This window comes from Camelus bactrianus, chromosome 12 (genome assembly GCF_048773025.1).
Source record: "Camelus bactrianus isolate YW-2024 breed Bactrian camel chromosome 12, ASM4877302v1, whole genome shotgun sequence".
NCBI lineage: Eukaryota > Metazoa > Chordata > Mammalia > Artiodactyla > Camelidae > Camelus > Camelus bactrianus.
In genome coordinates, this window is record NC_133550.1 from 65,234,008 (window position 1) to 65,250,041 (window position 16,034).

Genomic DNA, 16,034 nt, shown 5'->3' on the forward strand with positions numbered 1-16,034 from the left:
CATGGTGCCAGAAGGTTCTCCACGTTACTGAGGAAAACAGGTTACTCGACTTCTTGTGGTTCTAGATTTCTTTGAGAATCTGATGAGAGCCACAGGCCACATTCCCAGAGAAACACATGCATGTGCTCGCGTGCCCCCCTACCCCACGCATGCAGGCAGAGCATTCACTGTAACTAGTTTCGAGGGGTCCCAGATCCCCAGAAGCTCAGTGTAGAGGAACATCCCTCGCTTCATAATGCCAGTCATGAGGAGAAATGGGATTTGAAACACAGAAGTTTCACTTCCTGGCAGCTCATTTAGGAACGTGTTCCCTAAAGCTGGGTGCCCTCCCCACTCAGACCTCAGACTCACTGCTTTGCCTTCCAAAAGCTTACTGTAGCTCCTTTCCTTTCAGTCCTCAAAACAGCCAGGGCATTTCTAAAAATATTTTCTGATTCCAGGTACTCCGCCCCCTACATAATTGATGAAAGAGAGGAAGGGGCAATATTTAAGTTCATTTCCTGTTTATTATTAAAGTGATTTTCACAAATGTTTACTTACATGCATATGTATGAACATGATGGAGAAAATAAAACTTTGAATATTTGAAGCAACTAAAAGAAAACTTGGTTACACTGATTATTTGTCACTCTTGTAGGCAGAGTGAATGCCAAAGCGCCTGGACAGTACAGTGCTTTCATAGAAGCCCAGAAGGAAGGCCGCGAGCACTGGTCCTCTCGCCCCGCACCTCCCCAGTGGTGTTCAGATGTCCCTGTTTCCACAGCAGCTGGGCTGGGGCTGCTCAGACTGTTTAAGGTTTTGATCTCAGGGGAGTAAGAGTTTCCCTGCAGATCTACGTGGCTTCTGGAATGAAAAGAAAAATACTCGGCACCAGCCTGGTTTCTCTTTTTTCCCCTACTTCTCCGCTGAGGGCCACCGCGTCCTCTAATGTGTGTGCTGGGGCCTGTAGGAGGGGCAGGTGGGGAGGGGCACTCGGCATCTTCTAGGGTTGTGCACCCTCGGCTGGAAGCATCCAGAACTACTCAGCATGAGCGCCTGGCAGGCTCAGTTTGAATAGAAGTGACCTGCCCACCCCAGGGAGAAGGCAGGTGCCTGCCTTTTTCTGAATGAGCTTTTAGCACTTGTTCCAGAGGGAGGGAGGTCACTACGTCCACACCCCCTCCACCCCCTTGCCCTCTCCTCTCTCTGTCCTTCACGTCCCCAACCCTGGGCACTCCACAACCAGGCTGACTTGCTGACTTTCCCAATCTGTAAAAGTCAGTGATCAATATTTCACAGAGAGACATGTCTGTCTTTGGGATTAGATGGGCTTGGGTTTGATTCTCAATCCCATAAATTACTAACTGTTGGCCGTTGGCGTGTCACTTGGCCTCCCAGTCTGAAGAGCAAGTTCAGCCCCACCCACATGTGCAAGTGTTCCAGGGCTGAGCCCAGAGCTTGGCGAGAAGCGGGGGAAGGGGGCGACGCTGGCTCTTCATCTTCCTATTGAGACTTGGGGATTCAATTTCAGAGTCCATCCAGAGGCTGGGGAGGCTGCAGGCAGACACAGGGTTCCGTTCTTTGGGGGCCACCTGTGCAGGGTGCCGGGAGGGAGCGTGTGGCCACGGCCACGTGGTCCGGGCCGGGGATGCTCAGCCCTCCTGCGCCCTCTCCCAGGAGCAAGGCAGGCTGGGCAGGGCGGACTCCAGCTCGGTGCCAGGCACACAGGCAGTGCTCAGGAATTACTCCTGCTGGGGCGGCGGCAGCCGCGGGAGAGGAGGAGCTATTTGCCCTGTCTGTGGGCCGGGCAGTGTCTCTCACACGTCAAGTCCTTCCGCCTTCGGCCTGAGCGAAGTCAGCTTGGTGCTGTTGCCCTGGTCAGAAGGGCTCAGCTGTCACCACGTGTATCTCTGGTGAAGAACGGGGTCTTGACAGAAGATTAAGTTTACCAGGTTGACTAAACTTCCAAGCACGGGGTAGAGGAGGCAAAACCAGCTGTGGTCCCTGGGTGTCGAGAAAGGAACCTCCCTGCTGGAGCACCGGCTGTGCCAGGCTGGGGCAGTGGGGGGGCGAGGGGCGGACTCCGGCGTCCTGGGCGTGTTGGCCGGGCTCCCGGGGTCGGCAGTCGTAGCCTGTGTGCCTCTCCCTCTGCCAGTGGAGAAGGGCGGCCGCACCGTGAGGCTGGGCTGGCTGCAGCTTCTCCTTCGGGGTGTCTCTCTTGAAGTGTAGATTGGTGGCCCCAGCTCTGTTCTGCCCGTCCTGCAGGTGCCCTCCTTCCCCACCCAGGGTCCTGGGAGGCACGGGAAGGTGGGGTGGCCTTCTCCTGAGGGGAGCACTGAGCTCTGCCACCCAGGCCTCCAGCACCTTTGTCTCTGTGACCAGAGGGCTTCCCAGGGGACCCCGCCAGCCTCTGGGCTGTGGTCTCTCTGACTTTCCAGGAGCCTAGCGCACAGGTGGTGCTCAGCAAACGTTTTCTTAATGACTCAGCTTAGTTCAGTGTCTTATTTTTCAGCCGGGGGGGTGGAGGTGCTGGAAGAATTATTCAACCCCCACAGTGCCACTTCGGCACCTGCTACAGCTCCAGCAGTCCCGGGCCTCTTGTGGAAAATGGGTGACCGTGGCTGTTTCTGGGAGAACAAGGGTTCAGGTAGGTAACGCGGGTTTGTAAGAGGTGTGGGAAAGAGGGTCTCGCTTCAGGCTTTCAAAGTCGGCCTCTGAGGGGAATCACGATCTGGAAGCTTTCTGGCCCAGGTTTCAGTCCTACTTTACCTGCGTGTCCCCAACCTATGGGTGGCCAGAGGGAAAGCTACCACCTTGGGCCCCACGGCCTCCTTGAGCCTGTCACCAGAGGTGAGGAGGAGCTGGGAGAGACCGAGGAAGGAGGCCATCACCATTGGCAGGTGCGACCTGCTGTCTGAGAGGGCCTGGGGGAGGACGGAGGCCAGTGCCGTGGGGCTGCTGCCAGGTTCTGGGGCGGGTAGGAGAGCAACTGGGAAAAACAAGCTCAGTTCAGGGAAGCAGACGAGGCGACCATGACACTTGCTCACAGAGGGCTCGGCCACTAAATCTGAGCAGTCTCCTTCCCGTTCCTCGGCACGTTTCTGGGGAAGCAGGGAGTGCCAGGAGGTGCCAGGCCCGCAGGGCAGAGGGCTTCCTCCAGGCCCGCGTCCCCTGGCGACGCAACGCTGGGTCCCTCGGTCTCCACTGCCGCCCTCACAGGGCTTCCCCGGTCGGCCCCACGGGAGGCTCCACTGGGGCAGGACTGAGCTCATCAGGACCGCCGGGCCTTGGCACCTGCTTCAGTCCTGGTCAGCTGGGCAAGCTTTGGCTTCCAGAAGTTTGTTCCTTAGCTCCTTCCCTTGGAGTCTATCGACTGGCCAGCCACTGAGGGTCCGTGCCAGTGCAGGGCAGGCCTGGCTGGGATGGGTCTGTGGCTGGTTGAGGCCAATGTCCCCACCAGGGGTGGGATATGCTTCTCTGGCTCAGCCCTGGGCAGCACGGGACTTACGGATCCCTGTCCTGGGCCAGCCCTTGTCTGCTTTCCTTTCTCTCCACCGCCACCTGGAGCCAGGTGGAACGGCCACCTTGCGTCAGCCGATCCACCACCTGCACCCACAACATGGAGACATGAAGAAACACGCTTTGTTGTCCGGGGATATCTTCTCCTGGGACCACCAGGCCCCGCAAAGTGGAGACAGCTCTGCATTTAACACGAGGGACCCTAGGTTCCCCAGCGTGGGGCTGAGGGCTGATGTGGGGACTCAGGACAGACTGCACCCCTGAACTGTGAGTCCCCCGACAGTGCAGGTGGTGGTTTCACTGAGGCGGGGAGGCTGGATGGTGACTGTATGGGCAGCTGGCAAACCTGGATTGCTGGCTACCTGGTACCGGGGAAAGGTGAGGAGCCCCACATCTGAGCTGCCCTGTTCTGCTCTGTCCGGGGGACCCTGGACAGGGTCTGACCACTGTGGTGTCAGGAGACATGGAATGGGGTGGACGCCCACTGAAAAGGGGGCATAGATGAGTGGGCATGTGCGCGGCAACTGCCAGAAACCCCCAGAGGAGCAGCAGAAAGGGCTCAAGAGAGGGTAGAGCTCTTTCTGGTCCTCTCTGGGTCAAAAAGATCCTTCTGAGAGGATTAAAAGAACCAGCAAGCCCTCCCAGTGCCCCGCCGGGGTAGCTGTTGCCGGGTCTCATCCTGCAGACACTCATCTCATTTCTGGGGAGGACCAACGCCTTGACACAGGAAGACAGGCCTCTGTTTGGAAACTAAGGCTGGCCTTCAAGGATGGTGACCAGGGGAGGGGCAGTGCAGCCCGGACGGGCTCACCCACTGACATTGACCTACAAACACAGGCAGCCCGCAGCCTGATTGGATGCTGGCAGAGAGGGCGCTGATGGCAGCGTGGCTGCCCCGCCCCTGCTGACACACGTGACAGCAGTGAGCGACTCCTGAGTTCCAGGCCCTGTTCTGGATGGTAAAATCCAGCCTGACCTACCTGTCACCCCACCTGGAACTCCCAGGGACCTCACTCGCACCCTCAGTCTTCACACACTCACGCCACAGCCCTTCTCAAACTGCTGGGTACGTGGGTGTGGGGTGAGGAGGAAACGACCCAGAGGCAACTGGAACGGGTGACAGGAGTTCACTTTAAGCTTCGCCCATGTTCCTTGTACTTCGGAACGTCTGCTAGCCCTGAAGCATGGAGCACATCATGTGCACGGCCTGCAGGTGGTGGCCAGCAGCGTGGCGGCAGGTGGCCTGTCCGCGGTCCTCACCAGCTCCATCCCAGGCGCTGGCTCCTGGCTGAGCAGGACACCGTGCGACCTGATCACACGCCAAACTTGGACTTTCCTTTTTTAAAGAGAGACTCTGAGGGAAGCCGGGGGTGTAGCCCAAAGACTGCACTGGCAGCCAGGTCTCTGCCTGGGGGCAGCCCCCCCCACCACTTCCTGGTGTCCTGGTGCTCACAGGGGAAAGGCCTTGCCTCCCAGTGGCACAGCATGACCTCCAAGGTCATGGCCTCAGGTCAGACACAGACCCCTTCCAGAGTTTACTGCTGGGCCCTGCACCCCCAGGAAGGGGCCTGAGGGGACACTGCTTTCCACTGCGTGTCTTCTGAGGGCAACACTCCAACAAAGCGCTAGAGCCCAGTTCCCCCAAAATTTGTGTTCCAAAGAGTGTCCAGGGCCAGCCTGCCTTTCCCCAGTCCTGCAGGCTCCCGGCCTCCTGTCACCAAAGGTGGCATGTGCCTGCAGAGCAGTTTAATCAGTCAGGCTGGTACAGCCGGGCTCATGGTGGTCATGGGTGAAGAGGGGGCTGCGATGAATACTTACAGTTACTAAAGAGAATTTTCCTAAATTACCCACAAATAGGAGTATATATAATATTTATATTTATATTTATATGTACACAGTACTTAATAGATGCTCTGTTGTGGGGAAGCACAAACCTACAGTCTCCTAGCACCTCTTCTCTGTCCCATCACAGGGTCCTGAGAGCCCAGCCACACTGGCCCGTGTCCTGGGCCCATGGCCAGAGAAGCCAGCAGGTGTGGACGCCCTGCAGGCACTGACACCGTTTATCAAAGCCCCTGGTTGAGCCTTCACACACCCCTTCTTCCACGGCCTGGCCTCCCTGAGACACCACAGCCACACTCCTCTCTCTCCTGAAGCGCCAGGCGGAGGGCTTGGGCCACCTCCAAAGGTGAGCTCTGCCCTGGCCCTGTCCACGTCGGGGCAGAGCATCCTGGCCCAGGGGGCCCGCTGGTGCCGGTTCAGGAGAGGGCACTCTTGGTGTCCTGGACCAAACAGGTGGAGGGAGGTGGGGAGGAAGAAAGGCTGCCTTAAGCAATGTTTTCCCACTGGAGCCGGATCGGAGGAGTGCAGCTGGGTGGGGTCTCTGCCCAGACGTGGTCTCGCCCTCCACAGGCTGGTCAGGGATTCCTGAAGGGCACCACCACGGTGATTTCCCAGGGCAACGTGGAGGCCCATGGAGCCGCCTTCAGCTTCTGCTGTGGAGGGAAGGAACTCTCCCCTCCCCCGGGATAGCCGGCCATCCCCAAGCAGGGCAGCTACACCAGCGTTATTTGTAGGGCCGCAGGAACCGGGACACCTTGGAGCGCAGCAGTTTGATGAAGGACCGTGGGAACATCTCCTTGGACTCCTGGGCTGTGTACTTGAAGTAGTTCTGGGGATGTGCCAGCACGTCGAAGAGGGCCTTGATCAGCTTCTTGTCCTGCAAGACACGGGAGGCCGGGTGTGAGGGGCCCCGGGCTAGGCTGGTGGGCCCTGGCCTCTTAAATGGCTGGGAGCTCTGAAGGGGCCTGGGGGTGTCTGCAAGGATGGGGGAAGGGGGAAGAGGCTGGGTTGGCTGGTGGGTTTCAGGATCCCACAGACTCTTCGCCATAAACAGGTTTTTCTGGTTGTAATAGCCGAATTGTTTTTTTTTTTTATGGTCTATTGGTTTTAACTCTTGAATTTCCAATCACATTTTATTTTACAAAGATTTGCTGCAAAACCAAAACAAGACCACCCACCGTGTTGAAAACTGGAGAACATGGAGCTGAGAGCAAGACTTTGTAGGCCAAAGGGCAGGATTGGAAATCGTAGCTCCCCCGTCTATTCCCTACTCCGTAACCTTGGGCAAAATGGCTCTGCTGCTCTGAATTTCAATTATTCGTCTGTATGATGGGGTAATGATCTCTCCTCTTAGGACTGTGAGGAATAGGAAGTGCAGTAACGAGAGCCAAGCGCCTGGCCCACGTGGTGCTCAGCACAGGCGAGCAGCGAGCTCGGGTCCGGGTGGCACACGCCGCCCAGCTGTCCTCACCCAGCGGCCCACGCTCAGCGCGGTCACTTACCAGCTGGGCTCCCTCTCCGAGCCCAGGGTCTTCAGTCCCAAAAGTGGAGCGGTGCCACCCTGGAGGGGAACCTCCGGGGCAGGCGTGGGGCTGGCTGTGGTCCCGCCGAGGGCCCCAGGCCTGGCAGGGATGTGCTCAGTGAACGGCGGCCACCGCACCACGTGCTTCCTGCCCCACGTGCTCCTCGTCTTGCGGAGACTTGGGCCGCTGGCGTCTTTGGTCTGACTTGGGCTGGCGCGCACGCTCTCTCCCCCTCACGCGTGCACACATGCACCCCCGCCCTTGGGAAACACTGGTGTTCTCCACACCTGCTGGGCGCATTGCCAGGCGCCGGGGACAGCCCGCTGAGCGGGAACCCCTGCGGCTCCTTCCCCACGAGGGGGCGGGGACCACAGGCTCACAGGACAGACCTACACCGCACGGCTGACTGCCAAGGAGGGCCTCGTGGGACCTCCGAGTGTGACCTGGCTCGGGAGGTTGGGCAGGCTGCCCAGAGGGCGGGACGCCTGCGCCGAGAGCAGCAGGACCGGTGGAGGTTCACTGAGGAACGAACAGGGAAGAATGTTCTGGAGGCCTTGGCGAGTGGGTGTAGGAGTGGAGGCCTGACTGCCGCTGCAGAGGCCAGAATGGGCCTCTCTGCCTGAGGCTTTGTCCTAAGAGACCAGAACACTTCTAGTTTGGAAAAGCTACTCCCGGCCGCAGGGTGCAGCTGAGGGCAGAGGACGGGCCAGGGGGAGAGAGTCAGGTATGGTCTACAGGACAGAGTCGGAGTGGCCACGGGGACCCTCCAGTTCCCACTAAACAGACAGGAGCCTAAGGAGGGAGATGAGAGGCTTGGAGCTCTGAGACCCCCAGGTCTGGTCTGGGTGCAGCAGCACAGGGACAAACCTCTTGGCTTACAAACTGCCTACTGTGTGCAGGAGTGCACCAGGCCTGGGGCTGGAAGACTCTGTGAGCCACGCCTGTTTCCCAGATGTGGAGGCGGGGCTCAGAGAGTTGCCAGTGGCCACCCAGCTGAGAAGTGACAGCTGGCATGGAGTCGGCCTGGAGGACTGGCCCAGCCCAGCTCTTACCCTCTGGGCCACCCTCGGCTCCCAAGCTGAGGGTGCTCTCTGCCCAGGGGCTGAGCTGGGGCCAGAAGCCAAGAGCCCAAGCAGATCCCTGGGTCTGGCTTCTCATGGTGACAACCCAGGCCCTGACCTGGCCAGTGCCCGCCAGGTTGACGGCCACAGCCCTCGATGTCTCAGTGGCTCTGTTTCTCAGGACATGAGTAGGATGAAGAAGGAGTCAGTCCCAAAGGTGGCGGTGGAGTCTCCTGATTTTGAGATACCGCCATGTCAGACTGTCCTCACTTCACAGTTGAGAACACTGAGGCTGAGAGCTTGTAAGGAACCTGCCCAAGAACCGGTCACCAGGTGCTGGGCCCGACCTGGTCTATCTGGTCCAGCCCTTGCCCCTGGGCCCCTGCCCCCATCACCTTCTTTTCTTCTGGTACCACTCCCCTCCCCTCACTCCCGTGCGGGGCTGGGGTCAGGGTAGGGGCTGAGGTGGCCCAGGGGGGCCTCTGTCCCAGGATTACGTGGACCCTTCCCATAGAGAAGCTCACTCACTTTCAGAATTTCCTGGTGATTCTCTGAGGCGTAGAGCCGTCCATCGCGAACGATATCTTCTATTAATTGCTGGTAGTCCTCTGTGAAACCCACCAGCAGGGAAGGGAGGAAGGGGAGGGCAGAGGCTGAGGCGAAGACCCTGCCTGCCTCCGGCTGACCGAAGCCTCTGCCCTCCCCTAAGGGCTTCAGGCTGAGCCCGAGGCCACTCTGCCTTTGTGTCTTTGTCTCCTCCACCCAAATTGGTCTCTAGGTTTGCTTAGCTAGAAAACTCCTATCCAACCCTCAAAACCCTGCTTGGGCAGCATCCCACATTGAGATTGGTAAACACCACTAATTGCTCCTCAGCTGCACTATCCTGTACCCCTTAAGGGCCTGCCTGTGCCCCACCTTCCCCCAAGGCTGGAGCTCCCTGAGGCCAGGGATGTGTGATTCGTCTCTATGTCCCCAGGACCAGCCTGGGCACACAGTGTGACTGCACTTACCGTCATAGGTGACATAGGGTACTTGGAACCCTTTGCCGCTGTTGCCTTCGTTGGATTTGAACTGGATCCAGAGCTTCCGGGAGCGGGAAGTGAAGGCAATGGGCCTCTCGTAAGTCTGGCAGGTCTCATAGGTGGTGATGGATGTGGGTGAGGCTGTGGGCAGAGGCACGTCACTGCTGAGCTGCCCCAGATCCACAGCTCCTCACCCGGTCCTATCCCCCTGCCTCAGGCCTCTTCCCTCCCCACCCACTCAGCCATCTAGCACCCAGTGTCCAGTCCCCCAAACTCTCCAGCTTTCCAGTCCCTATACATGTTCCCTTTGCCTCAAACGCCCTTCCCCACCCTCAACCCCAGTTCCTACTTGTCCCTCTAAGACCATTACCATGCCCCCTCCTCCAGGAAGCCTCCCTGACTGCTCTGCCCCCCCCCATTTCCTCTCTGCTCTGGTGAGCACTTTATTACAGTGCCTCTCTATAGCGCTGGTGCTGCCACCCTGCCAACTGCTCCTCAAGCACAGGGCTCACGCCTGCCCCCGCACAGAGCGGGGCCTGCGGTGGAGGGTCCATCCCATCTCCCGTGAGAAGGTGAACCTCTATGTGAGGGAATGAACAAGGGTGAGCCTGCTGACCCCTGGGGTGCTGGCCGAAAGGTGCCTCGCCTCCTCGCTGCTCCCTGGGGGGAGAGTCTCTCAAGGTGGGAGAGGCTGGCTGCCCTGGAGCTCAGCCTTGCGGGCAGGCAGACATTGGAGAGGAAGATGCTGGGGACTAGGGAGGCTGGTGGTGGGAATGGGTGGGCGGGGGATGGTCATGGGCTGGGCTCTGACTGGCTGCAGGGCACTGGGCAGGTGCCTGGCCCGCCCTGGTCTCAGGCCTCCCACTCACACACTGGGGCTTCCCCACTTATCAGCCACACCGAGGGGGTCACACGCACACGTGGTAAGAACACAGCACAGAGTGGACAGGCCCTCCCCACTCATTCTCCTGCTGCCCCAGCCATTCTCTGTGCAGCAGATATATTCCAGGCCCCAGTGGGCAGGCACGTTTTTCTTTCTGCTTGTATCCCCTCCTTCCCTAGCGTTCTGACTGGCAGCTCAGCCCTGTGGGCACCGCAACCCCACTACAGCAGTGAAGCCCCAGTCAAGGCAAGTGCCGTAAGGGATTCTACCCAGTCCCTGTAGGCACTCAGGGGCTCCCTGCCTTTCTTCCTGCCATGGCCACCTGAGCATGACCTTGTGATCACCCACTGAGGGGCTGGGCTGCTGCTCCCAACCTGAAGTCTCACCCCGAACCAGGGATGGGGGTGATGAGCCGGAAGGCTGCGGCTCTCGGAGGGAAGGGAACAGATCCTGGGGTGTCTTGTGCGTGTGCAGGCTGGCCCTTCACCCTCCCATCCCCGCCCCAAGCACAGAGGGAGGAGGAGGCCCTGCAGAATAGGAGGGGCTCCTGGTGGCTCACTCTGGGTGGTGTGGCAGGATGTGGGGAAACAACTGGGATGAGAGGCTGGTCTGTGGTCAGTGTCGAGACCGGGTCTGACCAGGCCCTGGTTCCCACACTGAGGACACACTGTGAGCTCCTGGACCATTCCATTCAGTCTGCACAGCCCAGCTCCGTGAGTCAGAGGCGAGCGCCCGCGGAGCGGGGTCGAGGGCTGCGGCTGTCTGTGGCCCTGCTGCTGCCCTTGCCCGGCACGTACCGCTCTTCCTCATGACCAGGACGTCACCGCACTCATCCTCGATGGGCAGGAAGATCTCGGGGACCACGATGAGAATCCTGCGCTTGGGGGGCGGCGAGATGTGCCACACACACTCGGCGTTGGCCGGGTAGTCGCCAGGGTAGTTGGGGGACTCAATGTAGCCTGTGTAGTCGCCAAGCTCGCCACCACAGTGCTGGTCTGTGGGCACCGTGGCCGGGGCCCTGGTCAGGCTCGCTGGACGGGAGCCCTGGCTGGCTGGGCTTTCAACAGCCTTGGAGGCCCAGGGCAGGGCTGGCGGGTGCTCGGCCCCCTCCTTGGCCTGTCTCCACCCGGCCCTCCCCAACGGCCAGCCAGGCCTTGGGCTCGTCCTCCCTGGGGGGCCCAGCTGAGGGGCAGGTCCCTGTTCCCATGTTGGTTCTCTGAGACCCAGCTCGAGCGTCTCCTTCTTCCTGGGCACCCTTGGCTGCCTCACCTGCATCTCTGTGGCTGAGCCCTGTCCTGGCCTCCTGCTGGGAGCCGCTCACCACTCCCCGCCAGCCCCTGCTCTCCTCCTGTGTCTCAGCCAAGGCCAGTGTGCCAACTTCCCTTTTCTCTCCACTCACTCATCTGCCCATTCCTTTGCTCAACATCTGCTGAGGGACCCCAGGTGCCAGGTGTGGCAGCCCCCCACAGAGCAGGCAGGCTCAGGGACCAGCAGGCAACACAGCCAGGGACGGAAGACACGCTTCCCTTCCTCTGCCTTTTTAGCTAAGCCGTGCACCCTGAAACAGGCCGAACGTGACTCTTTCGTTAGCTAGATGGTTCCCAGCCTTAACCTCATAAAGGAAGTCACACAAAGAAAATTGGATGTAAATGTTAAATATGCATAATTTTCTCACACGTTTTCATTTAAAAATCCTCCCCTCACATCAGCATTTCTGGGAAACATCTCATTTTCACCTTATCGTTCCAGAAGCTTCCCTCCCACTTGGTCTCCCCACTTTTCCTCATTAGGACGTTTAAGTGTTGACAACCCTGCTTCTGCTGAGCCCCACCGGGAGGCCACGAGCCCGGGGGGACAGCCCGGATGGCGTCCCCTGTAGGATGAAACCCCCTTCGCAAGCCCTCAGTCTGTTCCAACGTGACCGCAGGCCGGGAAAGGGACAACTGGCTGGAATGGATCAGGGAAAAAGTAAAATACCAGAAACTATGTCCCAGAGGACTCTGGAAAGTGAATGAGAAAGCCCTAAAAGAGGGATGGGATCCTCTGTGTGAGGCCCAAGTGACTTGCTCGTGAGGGGCCAGGACACTAACTCCCAGGTTGCCTTAAGCTGCCCGCGTTTCTTCTGGTTAAAGGGAGCTTCTTATAGACATAAGGCAGCGTCTGGTGTTCCTCTTGCACCTGCACACCTGGAACACACTTAGCATCCTGCTTCCTGTTGCTGCGTCCTCTGCTTGCGCCCACAGGGCAGTCTAGACAGTACGTGCCTTTAGAGCTGCTGGGTCTGGCCCTGGGCAGCTGCCCCACAAGTCCCCCTGGTATGGGTCCTGGCTTTTCCCTCCACAGACTTAGAGCCTCGAGCAGGGCCTGGCCTGGCACTGAGGCACGGGTCGCCCCAGTGAGCGACAGGAACCAATGAACGACCATGCAATCAGGTCGCTCCATGGAGCACAGAGTACGCGCACCCCACACCATGGGGCTCCCGACGACAAAGGGTTCCCTCGGGCGTCCGTCCCACTGAGTGGATGTGCGGATGTGACAGAGCAGGGAGGGGTCACCAGTCACCCCACGGACACGATGCAAGGTCAGGGCTCACCCTGCCCCCCGTGACCTGCCCCTGGTCCCCCTGGCATTCCCAGCTCCCTGGCCGTAGGAAGAGCAACACCTACTTTTGCAGTGTGTGACGTTGGTGGAGCCATCGAAGTCGGTGCTGGTGTTGCCTGGACAGGTGATGCAGTGGTTCTGGCCAAACTCGGGCTGGTAGGTGCCGACAGGGCACCGGATGCACCGGTGGGTGGTGGTGTTGTAGTAGTGGCCGGGGGAGCAGTGCACTGCGGGGGAGGCGGCGGTGGGAAAGGGCAGGGGGGCCTGCATTCTCTCCGGGGCTCCCTGCCCTCGAGGTCTGACTCAGAAAAGGGTTCAAGGCCCTTCCCCACCATCCAGTGACCTCTCACTGTGTGCACCCAGTCTGAACAGGCCGACCCCTCCGCTCCCTGACACTGTCCACAACTGTGCAGAGTGCGCTGTGGACCCCCGGGGTCTGAGCAGTGGGCCAAGCAGACCCAGCCCTGCCAGGGGGTTGACATCCTACTCGGCTGTGCGGGACGCCGCGTCTGTTCCTCCGTCGGTGGTAATAAGCGGGGAGAGATGTAAGGCCGGGAGTGGAGGGAGGCCGGGGAAGGCAGCGCGGAGGGGGCTGCGTGGAGACCTGAGGGGCGTGGAGCCGGCCCTGCTGGTGTGGTCCGAGCGGAGGTCAGGGGCTGTGGTGAGGACCCTGCTTTCCTAGTCCACCTGGAGCTGCCCTGGGTTCCTGGCTGCTGCGATGGGAGTGGGCTCTGGGGGCGGGGGCAGAGGCGGAGGCCCAGGCAGGACACGTCAGGGTTAGGAGAGGTGGCGGCGGCCTGGGTCAGGGAGGCAGCAGTGGGGTGGGGAGAAGTCACTGCAGCCTGGGTCTGTTTAGAGGCTAGAGCTGCAGGGGCCACGGACAGACTGGGTGTGAGGGGAGAGGGAAGAGGACTCGGGGCGATTCCAAGGTTCCCTTGAGTGCCTGGCAGGAGGGAGCCACCGTGCCCTGGGGAGTCCAGATGCTCTTGCTGGGAGGTTGGCAGTAAAGGGAAGAAAACCTGGCAGGAGCTGGGGGGCAGGTGGGGTGGGAGAGCTCCTCCTCAGAACGAGAGGGTTCAGGGAGTCTGTACGTTGGGCCATCAGCAGGTGGGGAGGCTGTCCCAAAGGCCCAGGGCTGAGAGGGAGCGTGTGCAGGGGAAGCAGGGCCCTCAGTGGAGGGCAGGGCCCGGGGTGACGTGGAGGTGAGACTCCTCTGACCTCACCCCGCCGCCCCTCTGCCTCCCTCACTGCCTTACCTTCCTCCTCCCGTCCTTCCTCACGGTGAGCGCAAAGTCTCCCCAGAGCCTGGAGGAGCTGGCGGCTCCTCCTTCTTGCTCTGGGGGCTCAAAGCTCCAGACTGGAGCTACTGGCCTGCTTGGCCCTCTCATCGAGACCCTTGGGCAGGCTGGTGTCGGACCCCCTGCAGTCCCCTAGCGTGTAGCACAGGCCCCAGTGTCCACTGCGCCAGGAGGTTTGCCACGGCAGGAACTGAGAGGCCTTGAGGGAAACTGTCCCTGAGCAGAGGGGTGGGTGGGGGCGTCCTCACCTTTGGCCTCACAGTCTTGGAAGGAGGCTGTGCCCTCGTGCTTGGTGAGCAGCCCCCCTCCGCAGGGGAAGCAGCCCGTGCGCCCGGGCTCAGGCTGGTACGTGCCCACAGGGCAGGCCTGGCAGGGCCTGAAGCCGTCGGTGGAGAAGGAGCCTGGAGAGCATTGGCCTGGAAGTCAAAGGTCAAGGCTCAGGCTGGAGGGGGGGGCGCCTCAGGCCAGGCCCTGTGCTGAGCCCTCAGCTGCCCCTGGGAAAGGCACCAAGGCTGGGGGGCGAGGGGGAGGACCTGGGGGAGGAAGACTGGCCTCCCAGGGGCTCACGCACTGTGTGGCCTCGGCCAGGCCTGGCTTGCTTCTTCCACTGGCTAGAAGGGCTGTGGGTTGAAGAGAAGTGGCCCTGCTCCTGAGCTGGAAGTGTGGACCCTACATATGGAGGTGGGAGGTCGTGGGAGGCAATTTATTTGGGGGGGCTCTCCCAGAGTCTTCACATGAGGATCTGGGGCTGTCAAGTTCCAGGCTGATGCTGCCTTATCTGTCTGCCTGGCTGAGCAGAGGGAGGAGGGTCTTTGAGGTCCCTAGGGCACAGCTGGGAGAAAGGGAGGGGACAACACATTCTAGCAAAAGGTCAGGATCTAGCGGGTGTGCAGGCACTGATGAGGAGTGGGTTTAGTGCCCTCTCAGCCCAGACCCTGGAATTCTCTGCTCCCACAGTGGCCACTCTGTGCTGCCAGTCACCATCCCCCCAGGGCAGAGACCACATGCCTGGAGGGGGCAGGGGCTAGAGGGCAGCTGGCCAGCCTACAGAGACTCAGGGCTGGGCTCTGATACTTTCTGTTGGAAGAAGGCTGGAGATCTCCAGCACCCTAAGGGTCCCACTCACCAGCACACATTCCCCCGCCTATTCTCCTGGCTGATCCCCACAATGGCCTGGGAAGGGAGGCTGATGGGGGGAAGGCTATGAGCCCATTAGATGAGGTTAAGTGAGCGTTGTAAATGGAAGAACTCTTTGCAAACCAAACTGTGCTTGGTAAGTTGAAAAAGGCTTTCCAAACCACCTATAGGGCAAACTGTAGAGTTCTTTGTGTGGAGCACAGTTCTTGCCCAAGTGTCTGGCCCCACTCCATGAAGCATTCCGACAACGCTGGGCTCACGTTCCACGAGGTGGAACGTGTTTGGACACATAAAGAACTATGCACCTCCGTTACAAGCTGACCCGTAAATGATCAAGTGTCAAGTCCCTTCCAACCTGCATGATGCAGTTTTAAGGTGCACCCAGTGCAGCCGAGAGCCTGCTCCCCGCCGTGCCCTGTGGCACGTGCACCTGTGGGTCTGCACCTGTAAATGAAGCTGCATGGAAGTCAGGACAGGCTCTGGAAATGACAAAGACTTTACAGAAGATCACGAGGCACCCGGGCCTTTGCTTTGGGAACCTCAGGGAGGCTGGAGATGCCCTGTCCCTGCCCTTTCCCAGGGTGGGCCCGTACTCGCCTCCACACTCGGATACGTTGCGGGCACCCGCCAGGCCTAGCCCGTCATTGCTGGGGCACGGCGTGCAGCTGAGCTGACCATCCCCATCCTGGTAGGTCCCCGGTGTGCAGGGCACACACTGGCCGGGCTCTCCGCTGAAGAAGGTGCCAGGACTGCAGGCCACTGCAGGGGCAAAGTGGAGAGACTGCTGGTGGCAGAGGTGGGGAGCGGTGGCCAGGGGGTCTGGCCATCTGGCTCCTAGTGCCTCAACCCCAGGCTCTGTTCTTCCAGATGGGACACAGCTCTCGTTCCTGTGGCTCAGAGGAGCCGGGGGGTAGGAGCCAGGCGGTGGTCATCAGTGAGGAACCTGGAGGCCTGTCCTGGTCTCGCCCTCTCCTGGCTGCCCCTGTGCACGGTCCTCTGCAGACCCCTCTGTCTCAGCCCTCTCATAAATGCCTGTGGTCCCAGGGCTCCTTTGCTCTTTCTGCTCCACACACTGTCTTCCAGCCCTGACCCCTCGGCCTAGGTACCAACTGCCTCCTGGATGCCCCACAGTCACTTCATCCACCAAGCTCCCCTGCCCACCCTTTTCT

General features: G+C 60.1%; 1 protein-coding gene across 4 annotated transcripts in view; it reads right to left on the reverse strand.

The window, feature by feature from the left end:
- Positions 1-486: 486 nt before the first annotated feature.
- SCUBE1 (signal peptide, CUB domain and EGF like domain containing 1) overlaps positions 487-16,034 on the reverse strand; it is a 128,030-nt gene continuing 112,482 nt past the window's right edge. For all 4 annotated transcript variants that reach the window (XM_074375656.1, XM_074375654.1, XM_074375657.1 and 1 more), the window contains 7 exons: positions 15,463-15,624; positions 13,977-14,144; positions 12,496-12,657; positions 10,627-10,824; positions 8,935-9,087; positions 8,453-8,532; positions 487-6,217 (listed from right to left, as the gene is read on the reverse strand). In XM_074375656.1, coding sequence (XP_074231757.1) covers positions 6,065-6,217; positions 8,453-8,532; positions 8,935-9,087; positions 10,627-10,824; positions 12,496-12,657; positions 13,977-14,144; positions 15,463-15,624 — 1,076 coding nt within the window. In that variant the 3' untranslated portion in view covers positions 487-6,064. The remainder of the gene's footprint in view (positions 6,218-8,452; positions 8,533-8,934; positions 9,088-10,626; positions 10,825-12,495; positions 12,658-13,976; positions 14,145-15,462; positions 15,625-16,034) is intronic.